The sequence below is a fragment of the Ranitomeya imitator genome, chromosome 1 (genome assembly GCF_032444005.1).
Source record: "Ranitomeya imitator isolate aRanImi1 chromosome 1, aRanImi1.pri, whole genome shotgun sequence".
In the NCBI taxonomy this organism is placed as follows: domain Eukaryota; kingdom Metazoa; phylum Chordata; class Amphibia; order Anura; family Dendrobatidae; genus Ranitomeya; species Ranitomeya imitator.
Window position 1 is genome coordinate 242927369 of NC_091282.1, and position 25667 is coordinate 242953035.

At 48.5% G+C, this 25667-nt stretch overlaps 1 protein-coding gene across 2 annotated transcripts in view; it reads left to right on the forward strand.

Annotated features, from left to right (window-relative positions):
- Window positions 1-25667, forward strand: part of HECTD4 (HECT domain E3 ubiquitin protein ligase 4) — a 336354-nt gene that overhangs the window by 277900 nt on the left and 32787 nt on the right. For both annotated transcript variants that reach the window (XM_069754771.1, XM_069754778.1), the window contains exons 62-64: window positions 1909-2116; window positions 15286-15509; window positions 15736-15887. In XM_069754771.1, coding sequence (XP_069610872.1) covers window positions 1909-2116; window positions 15286-15509; window positions 15736-15887 — 584 coding nt within the window. The remainder of the gene's footprint in view (window positions 1-1908; window positions 2117-15285; window positions 15510-15735; window positions 15888-25667) is intronic.

A 25667-nucleotide genomic window follows, 5' to 3' on the forward strand; every position in this document is an offset into this window, starting at 1 on the left:
ATGAATCAGTGACAAAGTTGAAGTTACGCATGGATGGATGGATGGATCTTTCAGCAAGACAATGATCCAAAACACCGCTCCAAATCTACTCAGGCATTCATGCAGAGGAACAATTACACTGTTCTGGAATGGCCATCCCAGTCCCCAGACCTGAATATCATTGAACATCTGTGGGATCATTTGAAGAGGGCTGTCCATGCTCGGCGACCATCAAACATAACTGAACTGGAATTGTTTTGTAAAGAGGAATGGTCAAAAATACCTTCATCCAGGATCCAGGAACTAATTAATAGCTACAGGAAGCGACTAGAGGCTGTTATTTTTGCAAAAGGAGGATCTACTAAATATTAATGTCACTTTTCTGGTGGGGTGACCATACTTATGCACCTGTCAAATTTTGTTTGTATGCAGATTGCACATTTTCTGTTAGTACAATAAACCTCATTTCAAGGCAGAAACATTACTGTGTCCAACAGTTATTAGATATATGAAACTGAAATAGCTGTTGCAAAAAAAACTATTTTTATAAAACATTAAGCTTAAGATTAATAGGGGTGCCCAAACCTTTTCATATAACTGTATATACTATATACAAGAGGAGATGACACACTGGTATATACTATATACAGGGGAGATGACATACAGGTACATACTATATACAGGGGAGATGACACACAGGTACATACTATATACAGGGGAGATTACACACAGGTATATGCTATATACAGGGGAGATGACACACAAATATATACTATATACAGGAGGAGATGACACACATATATACTATATTCAGGAGGAGATGACACACAGGTATATACTATATACAGGAGGAGATGACACACAGGTATATACTATATACAGGAGGAGATGACATACAGGTACATACTATATACAGGAGGAGATGACACACAGGTATATTCTATATACAGGAGCAGATGACACACGGGTATATACAGGAGGAGATGACATACAGGTATATACTCTACATACCTATGTGTAATCTCCTCTCTTATATAGTATATACCTGTCATCTCCTCCTGTATATAGTATATACGTGTCATCTCCTCCTGTATATAGTATATACCTGTAAGTCATCTCCTGTATATAGTATATACCTGTGTGTCATCTGCTCCTGTATATAGAATATACCTGTCATCTCCTCCTGTGTATAGTATGTACCTGTATGTCATCTCCTCCTGTATATAGTATATACCTGTGTGTCATCTCCTCCTCTACATACCTATGTGTCATCTCCTCTTTTATAGAGGAGGAGATGACATACAGCAGGTATATACTATATATAGGAGGAGATGACATACAGGTATATAGTATATACAGAAGAGATGACATACAGGTATATAGTATATACAGAAGACATGACATACAGGTATATAGTATATACAGAAGAGATGACATACAGGTATATACTATATACAGGAGGAGATGACACATAGGTATATACAATATACAGGAGGAGATGACATACAGCAGGTATATACTATTTACAGGGGAGATGACATACAGGTGTATACTATATATAAGGGAAATGACAAACCTGTATATACTGAGGGGAAAATGAGGTGTGAGGTGAAAATGAGGGGTGTGAGGTGAAAACGAAAAGGTGTGAGTGCAAAATGAGAGGAGTGAGGGAAAATAGTGGAGTGATCGGAAAATGACAGATGTGAGGTCGAAATGACAAGTGTTAGGGGGGAATTAGAGGAGTGAGGGGGAAAATAAGAGGAGTGAGGGGGAAAATGAGAGGTGTAAGGGAGAAAATGAGAGATGTGAGGGGGAAAATAAGAGAAGTGAGGTGCTATAACTAACCACAGATATTTACTATGCCCAGGCAACGCCGGGCTCTTCAGCTAGTATTTATATATATAATTATTATTTTTTTATCTTTAACAGGTACGTTCTCGTGCCAAAATTGAAAAAATAAGAGCAAGTTTATTTAACAGCAGTGATCTTATTGGTTTATCCAGTCTGGATGGTGAAGATGAGCTCATGGAAATGTCCACTGAAGAAATCCTTACTGTCTCTACTGTAAATCAGAGCTTATTCGATACTCAAGGAATTCCGGGATTGGGAGATTATTTCTCTGATAAATCCTTGAAAGGTGCGCTGAACTTGAGCAGAAGATCAATTAACAAGATTGACTGCAGAAAAAGACCACACAATTCATTTAGTCTGCCTTTTCATTTTTTTAGGCCAGACTTGTGTGCAAATTTACGGTCTATTTTCCAGTCACATCTGCTGGAAATTTGTTTCAAGCATCAACTATTTAAAGCGAACCTGTCATCAGCATTTTGCTAAGAAAATTAAAGGCATTATCAGGTTGGCCCTGTAACACTGATTTAAAATAATACCTGGGTTGAAGAAAACGGTCTTGTGGTTGTTGTGTAATCTTTGTTTGTAATATTCAGTTAATGAGATTCTCGTGCTCTGGGGCGGCCTTTGGGGGGGGCTTTATGTGGTGCTCTGGGCTCATGTTCATCATTGTGGCTTAAGTGACAGATGCAGTAGCATCTGTCTCTTGCCAATAGATTCTACTGTGCCGGCGCCATTTTGCTGGAGGCAAATAATTTTTTCCCAAAACCACAATTTCTCTCTTGCCTCTCATTGGGGGACACAGGAACCATGGGTGTATGCTGCTGCCACTAGGAGGCTGACACTATGCACAAAAAAAGTTAGCTCCTCCTCTGCAGTATACACCCCACCGACTGGCATTATGAACTTCAGTTTAGCTTAGTGTCAGTAGGAGGTGGACACAGGTCTTTCATTAGACCCTTATCTACCTCAGTGTGCGTCGTTCCTTTTCAGATTTTCCGGAGGGATACAGGGTGAACAGTCACACCTGTAATCCCACATTATGGACTATGAGTACGGCGTATACTGCCACCCCGTATCCTCATAGATCCCACAGCAGGACCAAGATCCTAGCACACAAGCGTGCTTAGAAGTCCGGTTCTAGCTCCGTCCCCCACCCACTCGCCCACCAGAGCCTGTCGGTTGGAGGAGATGAGGACGTCCATCAGCTCCCTTGACTTCTGATATTTTCCCCGGATTGAGGTTACTAAGGACGGCGTGGGATGTTTTAGGTGAGTATTCCTACATACCCTACCCTCAAAGTGCCTCTGGGTCACTCCTCAGTTCCGGAGTGGTCGTTTGGGGGTACCTTGGGTTTTTTTTTTCTTCCAGGCTGCCTTGGCCCGGTCGGCGTTTTCCTGTGGGGCGAGGGTCGTCACTCCGTTCGCGTGGCGGCCGCGCTGCTTCCTTCGGCGGTCGCGCTGTTCTCCGGGGCGGTGGCCTTGCAGGCGACAGCGCTGCCTTTTTCCCCCGGCCGCACTAAGTTCTGGCCCCGCGCGGAGGCCGTGCAGGCAGCCGCACCGCTTCCCCCTGCGGCCGCACTGTTTGTTTTGGCGCGGCGGCCTTACAGGTAGTATTCCTCTTGCGGCCGCACTATTCCTTTCTGACTGCAAGGCAGCCATGCTGCTTTCTCCTCCGGCCGCACTGTGCCTTTTTGTTGCAGCGCGGCGGCCTTGCGGGCGGCTGCGCCGTTTTTCCCAGCGTCCGCGTTTCTCCCACCACTGCTGGCTTGGCCGGCGGCCTCAAATTACGCCCCGGCTTCTACCGGGGCCTACTTCCGGCTCCGCGACTCCACCCACTTCCTTTCCCTCGAGCGGGCTTTTCTCCCGCCCGACTATCATCAGTGAGCTCCGCCCCACCAGCGCCATCTTGGTGCTCCTGGCCTGGCGGTTAGCTCCACCCTCCACTCCCCATGCAGCCGCAGTTACTTATTTCAGCCCCAGGAACGTTTTTCTTCGCCCATCTTATGACCGTGAAGTTCCCGCGTCCTTGCATCTCCCCACTGCTGTTCTTCAGGCCTGCAGCAAGCTCGGACAAGAGGGTGCCCCAGATGTGACTGCCTGTTCTCCTAGGGGCTATCGTTCCTGAGGAGCATCTTCCAAGCCGTGCAGCCCTCCATCTGGAAACCGCAGCATCTGCCGTTAGTAGCTCTGCACCGCAGACTGACACTCTCCCTTCTAACCTTCTGACATTCTCCTCAGGGGCCCATTCGGTCTAGTTTTAAGGGAGGTCGCTCCCGGCCTCAAACTTTTTCCCTACTTCCTGTGCCTTAGTGAAACACTTTCCGTGTTCGTCTTGTATCCACAACTTTCCCTCAGGCAGGCCTGGAGCATCCAACATTATGCTCACCGCCCAGGACCCCCTAAGCCCCCCCCAACCCCCCCCCCCCCCCCCCCCCCGCTGCTCCGCTTGAGAGTGAAGTCCCCACCCCAGGCTGGGCCTCCTCTGTCTTTATAAGTAGCGGATCTCACATGGGTGTCTCAGACCCTTGTGTCCGTGCTCGATCGGTTGCCCCTGCAGACTTCCCTAGTAGCCAGCGGGTCGCAAGAAGCTCTGTCTGAGACTTCCAATACAGGCTGCGAAAGATCCAGACAAAAACGCCAGTCTGAGTTCTCTTCTCGGTCCATCTCGCCCCACGGTCCTTCTCTGTGGTCGACTTCCCCCTGGTCCTTCCCCCGAGTCAGGTGAGGCTTTCTCTGATGCGCCTTCGGAGGATAATTTGGGGCCGGATTCAAACCAAATCGCTAGCATGAGGGATATGGTTCAAAGCCTCATTGGAGCGACCAGTCAGACCTGTGGCATCAAAGATTCCTCTACGGAACCCGCAGATCAGGCGGTTTTGTTTAGACGGTCTAAACTACCTCCCAAGGTATTCGCTCCTCATCCTGAATTCGAGGAGCTTCTGGCCAGAGAAAGAGAGAATTCGACCAGACGTTTTCAAATAGGCAAGGGTCTTGGAGTTTCATATCTCTTTCCTCCGGATCTCATCGCCAACTGGAATGAGGCGATAGAGAACGACCTCTCCCTCTGTGGATCCGCCGGCTGCTAGACTTGCCTCCAACACAGTCCTCATGCTGTCCGGTGGGGCGGCTCTTAAAGATTCCATCGATAGGATCATGGAATCCTTCGCAAAATCGGCTTTCGAAGCTGCCGCATCATCCCTATGCCCAGCCTTTGCTTCCACTTGGGTTTCGAAGTCTGTATCCAAAGGGGCTAAACAACTCCGTTGGGGCATTCAAGCCGGAGCTCCACCAGACCAGCTGGCGGAACTTGCCACCCAGATGACTCACGTCGGGGAATAATTGGTTCCGCTTCCCTGGACGCCACGTCTTCTGCCGCTCAGGCGCCCAGTAATGTTGCCAGCAGTCACACCGTTTGGCTCAAGAGTCATCAAAGAAGTCCCTTACCAGCCTGCCTTTTCAAGGATCACGTCTTTTCGGTTCCAAGCTGGACCAAATTATTAAGGACGCCACTGGCGGCACCAGTTCCCTTCTCCAGACATCGCCTACCTCCCCTTAGGCTGCAACTTCGGTATTTTCGGCCTTTTTTGTCATTTTGTGGCATCAGATTCCTCTTCCCAACAGCAGAGACCACAGGCACGTTAAGAGAAGAAGGTATCCTTCTGACTCACTCCTTCCTGGCGTTCCCGCTACTCCTAAGGTGGATCCTTCAGGTCTAGGACTGGAAGATCCACCTAGGCATGACTCCCGACTAGACCCCAGCCCGTTTTCCAGGCTGGGCAGCCGTCTCCTCTTCCTCAGGGACGTCTGGGTCTCCTCAGTAGAGGACGCATGGGTCAGGGAACTTGTATCCTCTGGATACAAAATAGATTCATTTCACGGCCCCGGGATCGTTTCTTCGAATCCCGACCTCCAAGAGACCCCGCTCTAGCCCCGTGTTTCTTTACAGCTAATCGTTCCCGTCCCAGAACAGAAACGGTTTGCATGCTTCTCTTCGAATCTCTTTGTACCGAAAAAGGACGACAAGGTTCGTCCCAGTCTGGATCTCAAATTGCTGAACAAGAAGTTTCATCTGAGACACTTCAGGATGGAATCCCCTCGTTCAGTAATCGCTTCCATGGAGGCTCAGGAATTTTGGTTTCAGGCTCCCGAAAGTCTATCCATTGTCCCCGACACTCTAGCCGTTGCGGCTGGCTCGTCAACAGGAAGAAGTCCTGTCTTGTTCTTTCTCAGCGCCTCATATTTCTGGGTATGTTCTTCGACACTTGTCAGACCAGAGTCTTCCTTCCCAAAGACAAGATATCCCTCCTTCGTTGGGAAGTTCGCTTGCTCCAGGGTTCTCAGCTTCCCTCCTTTCCGATGGGCCATGAAGGTCCTGGGGAGGTTGGTTGCAACATCGGAAGCGATTTCCCTTCGCCCATTTCATTCAAGACCTCTTCAGCAGGCTATTCTATCACAGTGGGACAGGTCTGTCTTCTCCCTGCATCGTCCGATCCAGCTTTTTTGGTCAAACGGTTCCTCGACTGGTGGCCGAGGTCACTTCTCATATCCCAGAGCAGATCCTTCCTTCCAGTTCTCTGGCAGGTGGTGACGACGGACGCCAGCCTGCTCGGCTCAGGCGTGGGGCTTTGTCACCTGTGTTTTTTTTTTTTTTTTTTTTTCAGGGTCGTTGGTCAACGCAGGAGTCCTCTCTGCCGATCAATGTCCTCGAGTTCCGGATCATCTTTCTGTCTTTTCTTAACTGGGTAAGGATTCTCAGGAGTCTGCCAATTCGAATCCAGACAGACAATGCCACAGCAGTGGCATATGTCAACTACCAGGGGTGGACTCGGAGTTCTCTGGCCTCGGCCGAGGTTTCCAGGATCCTCCTTTGGGCAGAGGCAACGGTCCTGGTGAGATCCGCAGTGCATGTCCCTGGCGTGGACATTTAGGCCGCTGAGTTCCTCAGCCGCGAAGGCCTTGCGGCAGGGGAATGGTCCTTACTTCAGGAGGTCTCCCAATGGATTGCTCTTCGATGGAGGACTCCGGAAGTGGACCTCACGGCGTCCCGATTGAACAGGAAGGTCCCTTGGGTCGTCCCAAGGTCCCGCGATCCTCTCGCAGTGGTGTTGACGCTCTGGCCATTACTTCGTCACAGTTCGTGCTCCCCTATCGGTTCCCACCCCTTCCCTTGCTTTCCAAGCTGTTGAAAAAGCCGGTCATTCTGATCGCCCCGGATTGGCCCAGGATTTCTTGGTTTGCAGAGATTGTCAAACTACTCGCAGATGCCCCCTGGCGCCTTCCAGACAGACCCGATCTGCTGTCTTAGGGTCCGATCTGCCACCCGAATTATCGGTCGCTCAGTTTAACGGTGTGGCTGTGGATACCACAGTTCTAAGAGCGTCCGGCTCTTCGGTCCGTATGATTCACTCTATAATTCAGGCTAGGAAGCCTTCGTCTTCCAGGATCTACTATCGTACCTGGAAGGCTTACTTTCGTTGGTGCGAGTCCAACCGCTTTTCACCTATGTCCTTTTCCCTGCCTTCCCTTTTGGCTTTCCTTCAAGCAGGACTGGATTCGGGCTTCGCTCTTAGTTCCCTAAAGGGCCAGGTTTCTGCGCTCTTCTTCCCTTTCAGAAGACGTTATCATCTAAGCCACAGGTTAAGACCTTCCTTCAAGGAGTAGCCCATGCTGTCCCTCCGTACAGGGCCTCTGTGGATTCATGGGATGTAAAGCTTGTGCTGGACGTTCTCAGGGGTTCCCCCCCCCCCCCTTTGAGTCTCTCAGGGAGTTTTCTCTGTCAGTTCTATCTCGGAAGGTGGTTTTTCTTGTGGCCATCACTTCGATCCGCCGCGTTTCCGAGTTGGCGGCCATTTCTTACCGACCTCCTTTCTTGGTTATCCACCATTACAAGGTGGTCCTCAGGCCTCCGCCTTCCTTCCTTCCCTAGGTGGTTTTCACCTTCCACCTCAACGAGGACATTGTTCTACCTTCCTTTTGTCCAGCTCCGACTCATCTCCTGGAGCGATTGTTGAACAGGCTGGACCTCGTCAGGGCAGTGAGGATCTCCCTGGCTAGCACGGCCGCTTTCCGAAAAACTGATTCTCTTTTCACCATCCCTGATGGCACGCGTAGAGGCCTGCCGGCTTCCAAGGCGACTATTGCTCGCTGGATCAGAACGGCAATTTTGGAGGCTTACCGGGTCAAGAACAGAGTGCCCCCCCCCCCCCCCCTTCTGGGATAAAGGCTCACTCTACCCGGGCAGTCGGCGCTTCCTGTGCGGTACGCCACAGGGCTTCCACCCTACTGCTTTGCAAAGCGGCAACCTGGTTTTCCATCCACATGTTCGCCAAATTTTACAAGGTCCATACCTATGCTCAGACGGACGCCAGCCTTGGCAGAAGGATCCTGCAGGCGGCAGTGGTGAGTCCTCTGACCTGATGGAAGTTTGTTTTTCCCACCCCAGGGACTGCTTTGGGACGTCCCATGGTTCCTGTGTCCCCCAATAAGAGGCGATAGAGAAAACAGGATTTTTGGTTGCTTACCGTAAAATGTTTCTCGGAGCCTTCATTGGGGGAGACACAACACCCTCCCATGTTGTGCAGTTTTCTGTGGTTCTATGTTCTATGACTGTTCTCATGTTTACAGTTCTCATCTTTGTGGTTATTTCAACCTTATTGTTATTTCTCCTACTGCTTTCTCACTAACTGAAGTTCATAATGCCAGTCGGTGGGGTGTACACTGCAGAGGAGGAGCTATCTTTTTTTGTGCATATTGTCAGCCTCCTAGTGGCAGCAGCATACACCCATGGTTCCTGTCCCCCAATGAAGGCACCGAGAAACAGATTTTACGGTAAGCAACCAAAAATCCTGTTATTAACTGCAAGAGTTAAAATAGGAGGCAGGTCACTGATGGGTAAGTGATTTGTCATTTAAGCCACAATGATGACGAGGAGGCCAGACCACCAAATATAGACCCACCCACGGGCGACCCCAGAGCACCAGAATCTCATTAAGGCCGGGGTCACACTTGCGAGTTCAATGCGAGAAACTGGTGCGAGTCTCTCGCATCAAGTCCCGGCACTGCCACCGGCACTCGGGACTGGAGCGTGCGGCTGCATAGAAATACATGCAGCTGCAAACTCCGGTCCCGAGTGCTGGCGGCAGTGCCGCGACTTGATTCAAAAGATTTGCGTGAGTTTTTCGCATTAAACTCGCAAGTGTGACCCCAGCCAAACTGAAAACTACAAACAAAGATTACACAACAACCACAAGACAGATTTATTCAACCCTGGTATCCTTTTAATCAGTATAACAACGCCAACCTGATAATGCCTGTAATTTACTGTGCAAAATCCTGTGAACAGGTTCGGTTTAAGTGAAATGTTCTTTTCCAACATGTATTCAGATCACTCATAACTAATTTTGGATCGTGTCCCCTTGTTCTTAAAAACTATTCCCTTCTGAATCTTATGTAAAGCTATTTAAAGGGAAGTTATCATCAGAACATTTCCTATTGTTTAAATAAGGTTTTTCTGTTAATTATTTTTTAAAAAATTGTTGTCCCTTTTATTTTTTTTGTTCTTTTTAGAATCACACTTCCTATGCAGTAAGAGTTTTCAGGAAGGCTCCTTAAGGACATGGGTAGGATAACAATGACAGGAGACCAATCTCAATACGTGCCCGCTCTTCACAATGACACTTGTACATGCTCATTAGATGCTTCGTTACAAAAGAGGGTCAGAGCCTGGTCATTGTGACTAATGTACATTTGTTTTGTTTTTTCCTGATACAAAAAAAATATTTTTCTCCTTCGCCTCACTGGAGGACTCGGACCATGGGTCGTATGCTGCTTGCCACTAGGAGGCTGACACTAAGTTAACACAAGTTAGCTCTTCCTCTGCAGTATACACCCTCTTGCTGGCTCCCAGAGAACCAGTTTTTGCTTAGTGTTCTTAAAAGGCACATGGACGGGTCTGCTATTCAGACCAAAAACACTTTCTTATTTTATTTTTACAATTTTTACATTTTTGATTTTATTTTTTACAATGGATGAAGGGCCGACGGATCCTTTCAAGGCTCTGATCTCCCCAAACCATCAACAGGTAAGCACGGAGAGTGTCGCCTCTCCGTATCCTCTCCTGCGACTTGCAATGCCTGAGCTGATTCTTAGGGGTGACTGCTCCCTTCAAGGGCACTGATCTCCCCACACCTTCAACGGACGAGCACATGGAGTGTCGCCTCCACGTATCCTCTTCCGCAGCCAGGCCTATTGCCGGACATTCTGACCTGTCCCATCCTAGTTGATTAACCCTTTGGATGTACAGAGGTCCACCTCGTGGCGTCCGAGCAGCCCCCACTGCACCACCACTGTTAAAGCGGATGGTACAAGGAGGCAGACAGTCCCTCCACCTCCTTTCTAAAGGGATGGTGGATTGAGGGCTTTCCCCCTTTTCCCTGCACTGTCCAAACCAGCAGCAGCAGAGGTGGACCTGCAGCAAGCTGCCTTTCCTGCCACTCGCACAGTATGAGAAGCAGCTCTGAGATCTCGGGGGCCATCTTTCTCTCCCAGAACACACTAACTGCCATCAGGACCGGCAGCAAGTGTTTTCAGCGCAGAGGCCACGCAGTTGGAGAAATGCAGGAGCGGAGGACACAGACCTGGGTAAGGGAGCGCTGCGTTATGCATCCTCCTCCCTGCTATAACCATTCTCAGCAGCCCCTAATATTATAGGGCCACATGGAAGGGTACATCATGTCCCAGCCTAAGGCATCAAAAAAGTCTAACAAGACTATGGCTATATTCTTTACTTCATGCTCCTCCTGCCAATCTGCGCTCCCTAAGGCTCTTGAGTTTGCCGCTCTGCAATGCCTGTGACCCCAACTGAGCTCAGGAGCCCTCCGAGCCCAGAAGTACCTAGTCCCCCTGAGTGGGCTTCGTCACTGTCTAAATCCATGGCTTTGCTGGCCAAAGCGATTGAATCCCTCCGTGATTCTTTGGGGGACCGGAGCGTTTGCAGGACTGATGTAGACTGATCCTCCCCAAGGTGGGAGCAGTTGGTTAGCAGGTGTCAAAAGCACTCTAGAAGCAGTCAGGCACCTAGAAAACAGATCCGTAGCACGTCTCCTGAGCAGACACGCGCCTTGTCGCCTCACAGCTCTGTTTCTCGCTCTCTCTACAGAGTTCAGTAGCGAACACGAATCTGATGTTTCCTTAGATCCAGATTTTCAGAAGACAGTGGATTCGCTTATTGAAGCAGTCAACCAAGCTTTAAAGGTTGAGGAAGATTCCGGCTCCGCTCCGGATCAGACCTTTTCCTTTAAGAGCACTAAATGCTCTCATAAGGCATTTGCTATTCATCCTGAATTTAGAGCCATAGTTAATATGCATAGAGAACGCCCGGATAAACGCTTCACAGGACAAAAGCCTCTTAAAGCCAAGTATCCTTTTTCAGCTGATCTGAAAAAGGATTGGGTGGAATCTCTGGTGGTAGACCCCCCAGTAGTCCCGCCTAGCATCCAAAACTCTCCTGTCCTTGCTGGATAGCTCATCCATCAAAAATCCCACGGACCACTAGATAGAAGGCTTGGCGTTCTCTGCTTTTGAGGCCTCAGGTTCGGCCTTATATCCATCCTTTGCCGCTGCATGGGTAGCTAAGGCTGTGGTTTTATGGTCAGAGACCTTAGCTAATTCTCTTTGGAGCAGTAACCTTCCTCCAGAGGCGGCGTACCTTGCCAACCAAATTTCCCGAGCAGGCGATTACCTGGTACACGCATACTTGGATGTGGCCATCTGTGCGGCTCAGTCAGCAGCCAATGCTATCTCTATCAGAAGGTCATTATGGCTCAGAGAGTGGAAGGCAGACTCTGCATCAAAAAAAGTCTCTCACCTCCCTTCCTTATCAAATCGGTCGCTTATTTGGAGAAAAGTTGGATCAAATCATTTCCGATACTACGGGAGGAAAGGGTAAATTCCTTCCCCATCAGAGACTTAGGCGTCCCATTCGGAGACAGCAACAAATCCGTTTCCGTTCCTTTCGCTCCACTCCAAGCTGAGCCACTACCACTACTTTGTCCTGTTCTAGTACTCTGCTACTGCCCCCAGAGTGTTCACAAAGGTCATGGCGGCCGTCATGTCCATCCTGCACTCTCGGGGCGTTATTGTTCTGCCCTATCTGGACGACCTGTAGATCAAAGGTCCGTCCTTCCACGACTGCATGGAGTCCGTTCACATTACTTGTGATACCCTTTCTCGCCTGGGCTGGCTGATAAGCAAATCCTCTCTGGTCCCAGCCCAGCAGATCTCCTTTCTAGGAATGTCCCAGGGCTCGTCTCGCGGGGGTTGGTAATTCTCCCTCCAGACAAAGTCTTAGCCCTTCATCTAGGAGCCGGAGTGCTTTGTCAGTCTACTCCTCACTCCATCCGGTTTGCAATGAGGGTACTAGGAAAGATCGTGGCCACAATGGAAGCAGTCCCCTTTGCGCAACTGCATCTTCGTCCCCTACCACATGTCCTTCTGGCAGCTTGGGACAGAAACCCTTTCTCCCTCGACCGAAGGTGCCGCTTATCCCTGCAGGTCAAACAGACTCTCAGGTGGTGGACGTTAAACTCTTCCCTCAACCGGGGGAGGTCCTTTCTACCCGTTCAATAGCTAGTGGTGACTACCGATGCCAGTCTTTCGGGCTGGGGAGCAGTCTTCCGCCACCACACTGCTCAGGGCCGCTGGTCAATTCCGGAATCGAAGCAACCGATCAATGTTCTGGAGATCCGTGCTATTCGACTGGCTCTGCAGCACTTTCATCACCTTCTGGCGGTCACCCATCCGTATCTAATCAGACAAAGCCATGGCTGTGGCATACATAAATTATCAGGGGGGTACCCGCAGCAGGTCGGCCATGTCCGAGGTAACTCACATCCTTCAATGGGCAGAGAACAACCTCTCAGTGATCTCAGGGGTACACATTCCAGGAGTGGAAAACTGGACTGCGGACTTCCTCAGCTGTCAGTCTCACTTTGGGGGAGTGGGAGCTCCATCCGGAAGTCTTCTCTCAGATCTATCTTCGCTGGGGATCCCAGTTGTGAACCTCATGGTGTCCAGACTGAATGCCTAGGTCCCCAGTTTATAGCGAGGTCTCGAGATCCAAGAGCCATCAGTGTCGACACTCTGATTCTTTCATGGCGCCAATTCCGCCTTCCGTACATTTTTCCTCCCTTCTGTTACTCCCCAGAGTAATCCGGAAAATCAAGGCGGAAGGGGTACCAGTGATCCTGGTTGCTCCCGATTGGCCTCGCAGTGCGTGGTTCGCAGAGTCTCGTTGCTGACATACCCTGGAGACTGCCAGATCAGCCAGATCTGCTCTTCCAAGGTCCCATCTACCACCAGGACTAAGGGGCCCTGTGTTTTAAAGGCATGGCTGTTGAATCCTGGGTATTAACCCAGGCAGAGTTTTCTCAACAGGTCATTTCCACCATCATTAGTGCCCGTAAACCCTCATCGGTCCTTATCTATCACTGAACCTAGAAGACATTTTTTGCTTGGTGCCAGGATCGTGGTCTTTCTCCTCATCTTCTCAGTTCCCACCATTTTAGAGTTCCTACAGGCAGGTCTGGACTCCGGGCTGGCACTCGGATCTCTCAAGGGCCAAATCTCCGCTCTATAGGTCTTATTTTAGAGACGCATTGCGCCAAGACTCCAGGTTAATACTTTTCTTCAGGGGGAGTCACATGTCACTCTTCCTTATTGCATGCCTTTAGAGCCTTGGGACCTCAACTTGGTGCGAAGTGCCCTTCAGGAACCGCCCTTTGAACCACTTCAGGACATTTCGCTGGTCTTTCTTTCTTGGAAAGTTGCCTTCCTTGTGGCGATCACATTGATCAGACGGGTTTCGGAATTAGCCGCCTTATCCTGCCGGGCGCCTTTCCTTAACTTCCATCAGGACAAGGTTATCCTCAGGCCGTCGCCATCCTTTTTGCCAAAGGTCATTTCATCCTTCCATCTTAAAGAGGACATTGTTCTTCCTTCCTTTTGTCCGGCCCCTATTCGCAGAATTGAGAGTTCTCCACACTGTGAACCTAGTCAGAGCTCTGCGAAGGTACGTCTCAAGAACGGCATCCTTCAGAAGAACAGATGCTTTGTTCGTTCTCCCGTAAGGTCACAGGAAGGTTCTTGCCGCTTCTAAGGCCACGATAGCCAGGTGGATTTGTTCCACCATTCAGGAGTCATACCAAGTCAGAAGTCAGCCCATCCCAAGGGGAATCAGAGCACACTTCCTTCACTCGAGTAGTGGGGGCTTCTTGGGCCATTCGGCATCAGGCGACAGCGGAGCAGGTCTGTAAAGCTGCGACTTGGTCCAGTTTACATACCTTCGCAAAGCACTACAATATTCACTCTCAGGCTTCAGCGGATGCGTGTCTGGGCAGAAGAATTCTGCAGGCAGCGGTGGCGCAGATCTAGGCAGTTGTTGCATGAAGCCTAATTCTTTGTGTTGTTTACCCACCCAGGGACTGCTTTGGGTCGTCCCATGGTCTGTGCCCCCCAATGAGGTGAAGGTAAAACAGGGATTTTTGTGTACTCACCGTAAAATCCTTTTCTCCATGCCACTCATTGGGGGACACAGCACTCACCCTGTTAGCCTATCGGCTTATATGGCTTTTGCTATTCTTTTAAGTTGACATGATGTACTCTTCTATGTCATTAATATTTGTTCATACTGCTTTTGCACGGAACTGGTTCTCTGGGAGCCAGCACGAGGGTGTATACTGCAGAGGAGGAGCTAACTTTTCTTGTGTTAACCTAGTGTCGGCCTCCTATTGGCAAGCAGCATACAATCCATGGTCTGTGTCCCCAAATGAATGGCTTGGAGAAAAGGATTTTACAGTGAGTACACAAAAATCCCCATATTTATTATGTTTTTATTACCTGTTTCTTTTTGTTTTGTTTTTTAAATACAAAAACCTGATTTAATTGATAACTCATTTTCTGATGATAGATTTCATTTAAAGGTTTCAATCATATCTCCCTTTTATCCTCTAACTCCAGGCAATAAAAATTAGGGTTCTTAAAATACTACTTGATAGGGTTTATGCTTCAGACCTTCCGCAATTTCTTTGTAGCATTTCTTTATTGTTTTGCATTAGTTTATCTAAAGAAACAAACTGCTTTGAGCAAGATGAAGTTAAAAATCCAATTTTGTCTGTATCCCACACGCCACAAGGACTGTTGCTAGTATTGATTGTTCAACATTTTCCCCATTGTGCGTATGGTTTTCCTATGGACTATATTGTCTCATTGCTGACATGACATCTAGAGATCATAACTCTGCTTGTCTTTGAATTACAATAGCATAATTTTACTTGCTAAAAGGCACATTAAAATTGTGTCACGTTTGAAACAATTCAATTCTAGAAAAACTTGTATAAGTCTTGTCTTTTATACATTTATATACGCTCTTCCAGCTTCACACTTGTTTGTATACTTTTAGGGGATAAGTTGGTCCCAGAGGTAAGAGATGTTCTTACAGAAATATTCAAGAGCTGTATTCACGCAGAGCAGACTTTAAGCCTGACTCCTACAAAGTACATCAAAGTGTCAGACATTTATCTCAGTAAAGAGCAAATCAATTCACAAACTCCAGGAAATCTGCTCCATAACTTCTTCACAAATGTTCGCCCGCCAAAAAAAGTTTTGGAAGATCAGCTGACACAGGTAATATTTCCTTTTTCTGAAAATTACACTCTAATATATGGTATTTCCAGGGAATATATTTTCTAGATGAACAAGATTGAAAGTTCAGAAAAATTCTTTATATGGTAATGTGGGATCCAACCAAATTACTTCTTTCGGGCCTAACATTTGTTGAGTTTTAATTCAAATTGTTTGCAAAGGTATTGTACTTCTCATGGTAACTGCTTTTAATCTTTCTGTTTTTAAGATTCTACGGAAATACGGAGTTCCTAAACCAAAGTTTGACAAAAGCAAATATAGTAAAACTGGAAAGGAGCAGCACCCGGTAAAAGTTGTAAGCACAAAGAGGCCAGTGGGGAAGCCGCCTGCTAAAGACAAAGCTGTCCTAAATAGTGTGAGGTGAGTATTATCTAAAGGTTCTTGCCTCATCAAGGCTAAAATGAAAATCTGGGGATACATCAGACAGAAAAATATTCTTGTCCTTGTATCCGGGGGACACAGATGATTACCTTCGTGTAGCTGCTGTCACTAGCAAATGGACACTAAGGCACCAATTCATTACTTGCGTTTTTTAAGTCACTTACCTTTTTTGTCTTGTGTTATTAGTTGTAATTTTTACCACCAAATTCATTAAAATGGTGCACATGATTCATGAATGTGGCACATAGTGAAAAATTGTTTTTTTGTCCTGTATTAAACTGTTCTGGTGACTTTTGGCACCAAAGGTTAAAAAATAAAAATGCGCCAGAATGTTGACACATTTGAGAATACACGAGTGAAATTGCGCCAAATGTTGTTACATTTTAAAAAGTCGCAATTGATGAATCAGACTATAACCTCTTGATTTGCTAGACTTTACCCCTAAAGCGGAAAACAAACAAAAAAGAAAAACAGGCGAGCACATATAAAATAGACTTAACTAATGACTAGGGTTGATCGCATAGCTTCGGATAAGTCCTTATCCGAATAGCTGCATCGGTAACCTGGATACCTGGAGCGTTCCTGATAATCAACTGTTCAGCGCCGAACCTGCATGTGTCTCAGCTATGTGACAGTATAGTATAGAAAACGTTCAGCACAGCCTAGAGGGGGAGGTGCATAGATATAGGTTCCCAAACCTTAATAAGTGAAAAATTTACAACTAGCACACTCCAACAGCTGTGATGCAAAAGGGGACACCGTGTATCTGTGCGCTTCTCTCTCTCCCACCGGCCGGACTGACCTGCCGCACAATACTGCTCTCTGTATATCCTTTCAAGTTAACCCATTGTATTCTTAGACTTGATGCAAACTAAATAATTCTCACCGGGGTCCTACCACCATATATACCATTCTCGCTATCTTTAGCACACTGATGAAGGTCCTTTGCAGACCGAAACGTTTGTGACTACTGTATGTATATTAACCCCTTACCGGCATCGGACGTACTATGCCGTCCGATGCCGGTTCCCCTGCTTTGATGCAGGGCTCCGCGGTGAGCCCGCATCAAAGCCGGGACATGTCAGCTGTTTTGAACAGCTGACATGTGCCCGTAATAGGCGCGGGCAGAATCGCGATCTGCCCGCACCTATTAACTAGTTAAATGCCGCTGTCAAACGCAGACAGCGGCATTTAACTACCGCTTCCGGCCGGGCGGCCGGAAATGACGTCATCGCCGACCCCGTCACATGATCGGGGTCGGCGATGCTTGTATATTGTAACCATAGAGGTCCCAGAGACCTCTATGGTTACTGATCGCCGGTGGCTGTGAGCGCCACCCTGTGGTCGGCGCTCACAGCACACCTCCATTTCTGCTACATAGCAGCGATCAGCAGATCGCTGCTATGTAGCAGAGCCGATCGCGTTGTGCCAGCTTCTAGCCTCCCATGGAGGCTATTGAAGCATGGCAAAAGTTAAAAAAAAAAAGTTTAAAAAAATGTGAAAAAAAAAAAAAAAACATAAAAGTTTAAATCACCCCCCTTTCGCCCCAATCAAAATAAATCAATAAAAAAAATATCAAATCTACGCATATTTGGTATCGCCGCGCTCAGAATCGCCCGATCTATCAATTAAAAAAAAGTATTAACCTGATCGCTAAACAGCGTAGCGGGAAAAAAAATCGAAACGCCAGAATTACGTTTTTTTGGTCGCCGCGACATTGCATTAAAATGCAATAACGGGCGATCAAAAGAACGTATCTGCACCGAAATGCTATCATTAAAAACGTCATCTCGGCACGCAAAAAATAAGCCCTCAATCGACCCCAGATCATGAAAAATGGAGACGCTACGAGTATCGGAAAGTGGCGCAATTTTTTTTCTTTTTTTTTTTTTTAGCAAAGTTTGGAATTTTTTTTCACCACTTGGATAAAAAATAACCTAGTCATGTTAGGTGTCTATGAACTCGTACTGACCTGGAGAATCATAATGGCAGGTCATTTTTAGCATTTAGTGAACCTAGCAAAAAAGCCAAACAAAAAACCAATGTGGGATTGCACTTTTTTTTGCAATTTCACCGCACTTGGAATTTTTTTCCCGTTTTCTAGTACGCGACATGCTAAGACCAATGATGTCGTTCAAAAGTACAACTCGTCCCGCAAAAAATAAGCCCTCACATGGCCAAATTGATGGAAAAATAAAAAAGTTATGGCTCTGGGAAGGAGGGGAGCGGAAAACGAACACGGAAAAACGAAAAATCCCCCGGTCATGAAGGGGTTAAATTACCCCTTTTGCATCACAGCTGTTGGAGTGTGCAAGTTATAAATTTTTCGGCTATTTGACAGTCACAACACATGCATGGAGAGCCCAATAAACGGGCACTAAGGATGATTGGGTCTTAGTAATCAATTTGTCTGAGCTTATCTGTTGTAGTTTTGTGCCTGTAGAGAGACACCTACATCATTGCAAGTTGTATTTTTATTATATTAGTTTATTTCTCCTTCACCACATTGGTTGACACAGGACCGTGGGTGTATGCTGCTGCCACTAGGAGGCTGACACTAAGTGAATACTAAAAAAAAAGTTAGCTCCTCCTCTGCAGTATACACCACCCACTGGCACCAGTTCATGCTTGGTGTCCATAGGAGGCACACTGGGGTCTGCTATTCAGACCATACTTTTATATTTTTTTACATTTTTTTTTAAACCTTTTTTCCATGAGGAAGACAGTTGCGACGTAACCTTTCAAGGGGCCAATCTCCCCTAAACAACAACAGGCGAGCACGGCGAGTGTCGCCTCCTCGTATCCTCTCCTGCGATGTGGGATGCCAGGCCTGAGCTATTTTAGGGGCGACGGTTCCCTTCAAGGCGCCGATCTCTCCGGAAACCAGAAACAGACGGGAACATCGAGTGTCTCCTCCATGTACCCCCTTCTGAGCCAGGACACAGCCGGACACAGCCCTGTGAAATCCTAGGGGAGCGAACCCTTAGGATACACAGAGGCTCCCCCCATGGCGTCCGTGCTGCTCCCACTGCACCACGACTGATAGAACAGCGGTGCTGCAGGGAGGTGCTGCATGGATTGAGGGTTCCTGCACCTTCCCTATCGCAGTCCTAACCTGCATGCAGAGTGGCAGCTTTGCCCATCTCCTCCTCCAGGCTTCCAGTGGTGAGTTTTCTATCCGGGGGGGGGGGGTCTGGGGCTCCTGAGCGCATCGCGGGCCTGGTCGCCCCTTCTGGCCAGGCACTGCTAATTTATTCCCCGACTTCGGCCGCAAGCCGATAATCCCGCCCAGTACTGCGCGGCACTCCGGCGAAACCGCCCACCTTTCTAGCGCTTTTCCTGATTTCGGCGGCCATATTTAGCCACCCTACAAGTTCCCACAGTACGGCAAGCTCCCAGGACTGCCTTTTTAGGACCGGCGCTGCACCAATTGGGGACAAAGCTCTCTGGGGCACAGGACCTGGGTAAGTGCTCTGCCACACTACTCACAGGCTCTCCTCTGACTCCCTTTTCCTCAAAGTGCTCTGCTGTCTTTCAGCTGCACAAATTGGCCTTCCTGCAGTATTTGGGGGTTAACAGGGATACAGCATGTCTCTACTTGAAGCCTCAAAAAAGCCCACTAAATCACAGTGTTTTTCACTTCATTCCGCTCCTGTCAGGCTGCGTTACCAAGGGGATACACTACTCTGCTCTGTCAGGCTTGCGATCCTAAATGTGCTCAGGAGCCCTCCACTGCAACCGACTCCTCGGTGACTAGTCCCCCTGAGTGGGCTTTGTCACTATCGCAATCTATGGCTTCTTTAAGGTTATAGAGTCCCTTCAGGATCCTTCCAGGAGCAGGACCACTAACCCATCTGTCTCAGAGAATTCCCCTACATCAGGAGAACCATCGGCCTGCAGGGGCCATCCTCACTTTAAGGGCACCTGTCACCCCGAAAATCGCGGGTGAGGTAAGCCCACCGGCATCAGGGGCTTATCTACAGCATTCTGTAATGCTGTAGATAAGCCCCCGATGTTACCTGAAAAAGGAGAAAAAGACGTTATATTATACTCACCCAGGGGCGGTCCCGCTGCTGGTCAGGTCGGATGGGCGTCTCCGGTCCGCTGCGGCGCCTCCCATCTTCTTTCCATGACGTCCTCTTCTGATCTTCAGCCACGGCTCCGGCGCAGGCGTACTTTGCTCTGCCCTGTTGAGGGCAGACAAAGTACTGCAGTGCGCAGGCGCCGGGCCTCTGACCTTTCCGGCGCCTGCGCACTGCAGTACTATCCTCTGCCCTCAACAGGGCAGAGCAAAGTACGCTTGCGCCGGAGCCGTGGCTGAAGATCAGAAGAGGACGTCATGGAAAGAAGATGGGAGGCGCCGCAGCAGACCGGAGACGCCCATCCGACCTGACCAGCAGCGGGACCGCCCCTGGGTGAGTATAATATAACGTCTTTTTCTCCTTTTTCAGGTAACATCGGGGGCTTATCTACAGCATTACAGAATGCTGTAGATAAGCCCCTGAAGCCGGTGGGCTTACCTCACCCGCGATTTTTGGGGTGACAGGTTCCCTTTAAGACACAGACAGGCATCAAGGAAACGGGTACATAGCTCGTCCCCCAGGCCCTCCGGTGCTTCGGCGTCTGTTCGCTCTGCTTTTTGCTTTCCCTCTCAAGGGGCGTACAGCGAACATGACTCCAAATCTGAGTCAGATGGGCCACTTGACCTAGAGTCCCCAGGTTATCAGGCTACCGTGGATACTCTCATTGAGGTCATCAACCAGTCACTGCAGGTCAACGAAGAGCCTACTACTTCTCACGCGGATAACGCAGTGTCTGTTAAATGGACTAAACGTCATCATAGGGGGTTTGCCAATCACCCTGAATTCCAGGACTTAGTCCGGCGACATAGAGAGCGCCCAGACAAACGCTTTGCAGGTCTGAGATCTTTGGTGACCAGATATCTCTTCTCACCCGGCCTCCTCAAACAATGGACGGAATCGCCTCCAGTTGATCCTCCTGTATTGCATTTATCCTCCAAGACTCTGCTGTCCCTATGGATCTTCCATTAAAGATCCCACAGATCGGCTTATTGACAGCCTCGCTCGTTCGGTTTTCGAAGCGTCTGGCTCGGCACTTTTTCCTTCCTTTGCAGTGACCTGGGTAGCCAAAGCCGTGGCTTACTGGGCAGATTTCCTGCATAAGGCCATACAGAAGAGTGATTGTCCCCCTGAGACAGCCGAGTTGGCCAATCAGATTTCCTTGGCTGGTGACTATTTAGTAAATGCTTCCCTGGACGCGGCTAGTTGCTCTGCACTTACAGCTTCAAACGCAGTAGCTATTAAAAGGGCACTATGCCTGAGGAACTGGCGAGCGGACTCTGCATCCAAAAAGTCCTTAACATCCCTTCCCTATCTCAGCGCTTATTTGGAGAAAAGCTGGACCAACTGATTTCGGACACTACAGGCGGGAAAAGTACATTCCTCCCCCAGCAGAGAATTAGGCGCCCTATCTGCCATCAGCTGCAGACACGTTTTCGGTCCTTTCGCATTACGGGTGGTCCTCGACGGCTAGTTTTCCCGGTTCGGGGCGCCCCGCTCACAGGGACAAGAGTCCACAGGCCTCGCACAAATTCAATCACTTGTGGAAGGGCCTCCCCAAGCAGTCCAGATCTAGGGGATCCAGACCCCTCAGATCCTCGATTAAATGACTCGCAACATTGCTCAGACGACACCAGCAGACTAGGCGGCCGCCTACTCCTGTTTCGCCATGTCTGACTCGCGGTCATTCACGACGAGTGGGTCAGAGATCTGGTGTCCTTCGGGTACAAAATAGAATTTTCTTAGGCTACTTTCACACTAGCGTCATTTGGGATACATCGCAATGCGTCGTTTTGGGTAAAAAATGCATCCTGCAAAGTTGTCTGCAGGATGCGTTTTTTCCCCATAGACTAACATTAACGACGCATTGCCACACGTCACAATCGTCGTGCGACAGTTGCGTCGTGTTGTGGTGGATCGTCCGAACAAAAAAACTTTGCTTGCAACGTTTTTTTGAGCGTCGTGTCCGCCATTTCCGAACGCGCATGTGCGGCCGGAACTCCGCCCCCACCTCCTCGCAACTCACAATGGGGCAGCGGATGCGCTGGAAAAATGCATCCGCTGCCCCCGTTGTGCGGCGCTTCCACAGTATGCGTCGGTACGTCGGCCCAACGCACTGCGACGGGCCGAGTATGACACTAGTGTGAAAGTAGCCTTAGCGCTCTCCTACCCAATTCTTTGGGCCTTGCGCTGAGCTCCCTCAAAGGGCAGGTCTTGTCCGTCCTGTCCTGTTCCAGCAAAAGATCGCTTCCAAACCCCAGGTGAGAACGTTCTTTCAGGGAGTCTTCCACGTGGTACCTCCCTATAGAGCGCCGCTAGATGACTGGGACCTTAATTTGGTCCTAGGTGTCCTACAAAACATTTTTCTCTCCTTTCATGGAAGGTTACCTTCCTTGTCGCGATTACTTCAATCAGAAGAGTCTCGGAGTTGGCTTCTCATTCCTGTCGAGCTCCCTTTCTGGTTTTTCACCGTGACAAGGTGGTCCTCAGACCGTCCCAGTCTTTTCTTCCTAAGGTGGTTTCTTCTTTTCACCTTGGCGAGGATATTGTGCTTCCCTCATTTTGCCCTGCTCCAGTTCACCGCGTGGAGAAGGATCTTCACTCTTTTCACCAGACGGATGCCCTGTTCGTGCTCCCGGTGTGACACCAGAAAGGATTGGCCGCTTCTAAGTCGACAATAGCCAGGTGGATTTGGTTGACTATTCAAGAAGCTTACCGCGTCAGAGGCAAGCCTACTCCAGCGGGGATAAAGGCACTCTCCACTCGGTCGGTAGGTGCTTCGTGGGCCATTCGGCATCAAGCGTCTGCGGAGCAGGATTGCAAAGCGGCGACCTGGTCTAGCCTGCACACTTTCTCAAAGCATTATAATGTTCATATACTCAGGCATCAGCAGATGCGAGCCTGGGTAGACGTATCTTGCAGGCAGCGGTAGCGCATCTTTAGACAGCAGGTGCCGTGAGTTTACTCTGTTGTTATTTCCCACCCAGCAACTGCTTTAGGATGTCACACGGCCCTGTGTCCCCCAATGTCGCGAAGGAGAAGTAGGGATTTTTGTGTACTCACCGTAAAATCCTTTTTTCCGAGCCACTCATTGGGGGACACCGCACCCACCCCTTTTTCCTATGATGTGTATAGTTTTGACATGTTGTACCTACTGATAATTTTTATTAATCTCCTGCTGCTTGGTCGCTGAACTGGTTCTATCCGGAGCCATTGGGTGGTGTATATGGCAGATGAGGAGCAAACCCTTTTTTTGTATTCACTTCGTGTCAGCCTCCTAGTGGCAGCAGCATACAGCCACGGTCCTGTCTCCCCCAATAAGTGGCTTGGAGAAAAGAAATTTACGGTGAGCACACAAAAATCCCTATTTTCCATCTACAAAGGAAAAAAACACTCTTCATCCCTCTTCCAAGGCGTAACCCCTCTGTCACCCACCTATCTCCTATCATGTCTTCCTACTCCTCCTTTTTGTATAGTCTCACAAGGAAGTAAAAATTTCTGATAAGGTGTGACCCTGCAAGTACTCTAGGGGAGATTAATTTAGGAGGAGGAGGCGGGGAGAATAGATACAGAATTATAAGTATTTTTCCCTCTCTTGGTGTCCAGCAGCTGCAAGTTTCTACTGAAAATCCAATGGATTCCCTAAATTTTTTTTTTTTTTTTTTTAAAGCTAGCCTCCATTATTATGGCTTATCCAAAACCTAATTTATGGGCTATACATCACACTTTTCTCAACATTTTTGGCTAACCTCCTAGCTCAGCCTCCTTTTCTATGATTTTAATGCACGGTTGGCCATTCAGTCTGGCTTCAGCTGCTAGGCTGCACCCTGCTCTTATTTCTTTTGTAATCATATGTGAGCACTGGTTGCCGCCATGCCATAATTTCTGGACTACTTGATCTTTCTTTGCCTCTAATTATCCTCAACTCAGGAAGCGACACGTGACTGGTTCTACTGCGTCCTGGCTAACTGCAATATGATATACCATACTACCTATTCCGTCTTTTCACTGCCGTGTCGGACCACATTTTTTGTTTTGGCTGAATGTCAGACACGTAAATAATAATAAAAAACGGGGGTAGAGGGAGACGAAAGTCAGCTCACCTGGTATGTTGACACCGCATCAGTCAGATGGACAATACAATAGAAAAAAGCAAAGGATCATGTTTTTCCCGTAAAAAACCTTTCGGAGGGCATTATTTATATCATCGAATGCACACAGTGTAAGGTATAATACGTAGGGTGCACTATTTTTGGCTCCTGTTATGAAAGGCAATTCAGTACTACAATGGACATAGCGGTCAGAGCACATACAGTGATCTGACAATAACCCAAAATCATAGAACGAGCTCTGAGACGTGGGAACTCTGCAGACCGCAATCCCTAATCCTCTCCAAACAACACTAGAGGCAGCCGTGGATTGCGCCTAACTCTGCCTATGCAACTCGGCACAGCCTGAGAAACTAACTAGCCTGAAGATAGAAAATAAGCCTACCTTGCCTCAGAGAAATACCCCAAAGGAAAAGGCAGCCCCCCACATATAATGACTGTGAGTTAAGATGAAAAGACAAACGTAGAGATGAAATAGATTCAGCAAAGTGAGGCCCGACTTTCTTAACAGATCGAGGATAGAAAAGGTAACTTTGCGGTCTACACAAAACCCTAAAGAAAACCACGCAAAGGGGGCAAAAAGACCCTCCGTACCGAACTAACGGCACGGAGGTACACCCTTTGCGTCCCAGAGCTACCAGCAACAAATTAGACAAGCTGGACAGAAAAAATAGCAAACAAATAGCAAAGAAGAACTTAGCTATGCAGAGCAGCAGGCCACAGGAATGATCCAGGGAAAAGCAAGTCCAACACTGGAACATTGACAGGAAGCCAGGATCAAAGCATTAGGAGGAGTTAAGTAGAGAAGCACCTAACGACCTCACCAGATCACCTGAGGGAGGAAACTCAGAAGCCGCAGTACCACTTCCCTCCACCAACAGAAGCTCACAGAGAGAATCAGCCGAAGTACGACTTGTGACCACAGGAGGGAGCTCTGCCACAGAATTCACAACAGTACCCCCCCCTTGAGGAGGGGTCACCGAACCCTCACCAGAGCCCCCAGGCCGACCAGGATGAGCCACATGAAAGGCACGAACAAGATCGGGAGCATGGACATCAGAGGCAAAAACCCAGGAATTATCTTCCTGAGCATAACCCTTCCATTTAACCAGATACTGGAGTTTCCGTCTAGAAACACGAGAATCCAAAATCTTCTCCACAATATACTCCAATTCCCCCTCCACCAAAACCGGGGCAGGAGGATCAACAGATGGAACCATAGGTGCCACGTATCTCCGCAACAATGACCTATGGAATACGTTATGTATGGAAAAAGAATCTGGAAGGGTCAGACGAAAAGACACAGGATTAAGAACCTCAGAAATCCTATACGGACCAATGAAACGAGGTTTAAACTTAGGAGAGGAAACCTTCATAGGAATATGACGAGAAGATAACCAAACCAGATCCCCAACACGAAGTCGGGGACCCACACGGCGTCTGCGATTAGCGAAACGTTGAGCCTTCTCCTGGGACAAGGTCAAATTGTCCACTACATGAGTCCAAATCTGCTGCAACCTGTCCACCACAGTATCCACACCAGGACAGTCCGAAGACTCAACCTGTCCTGA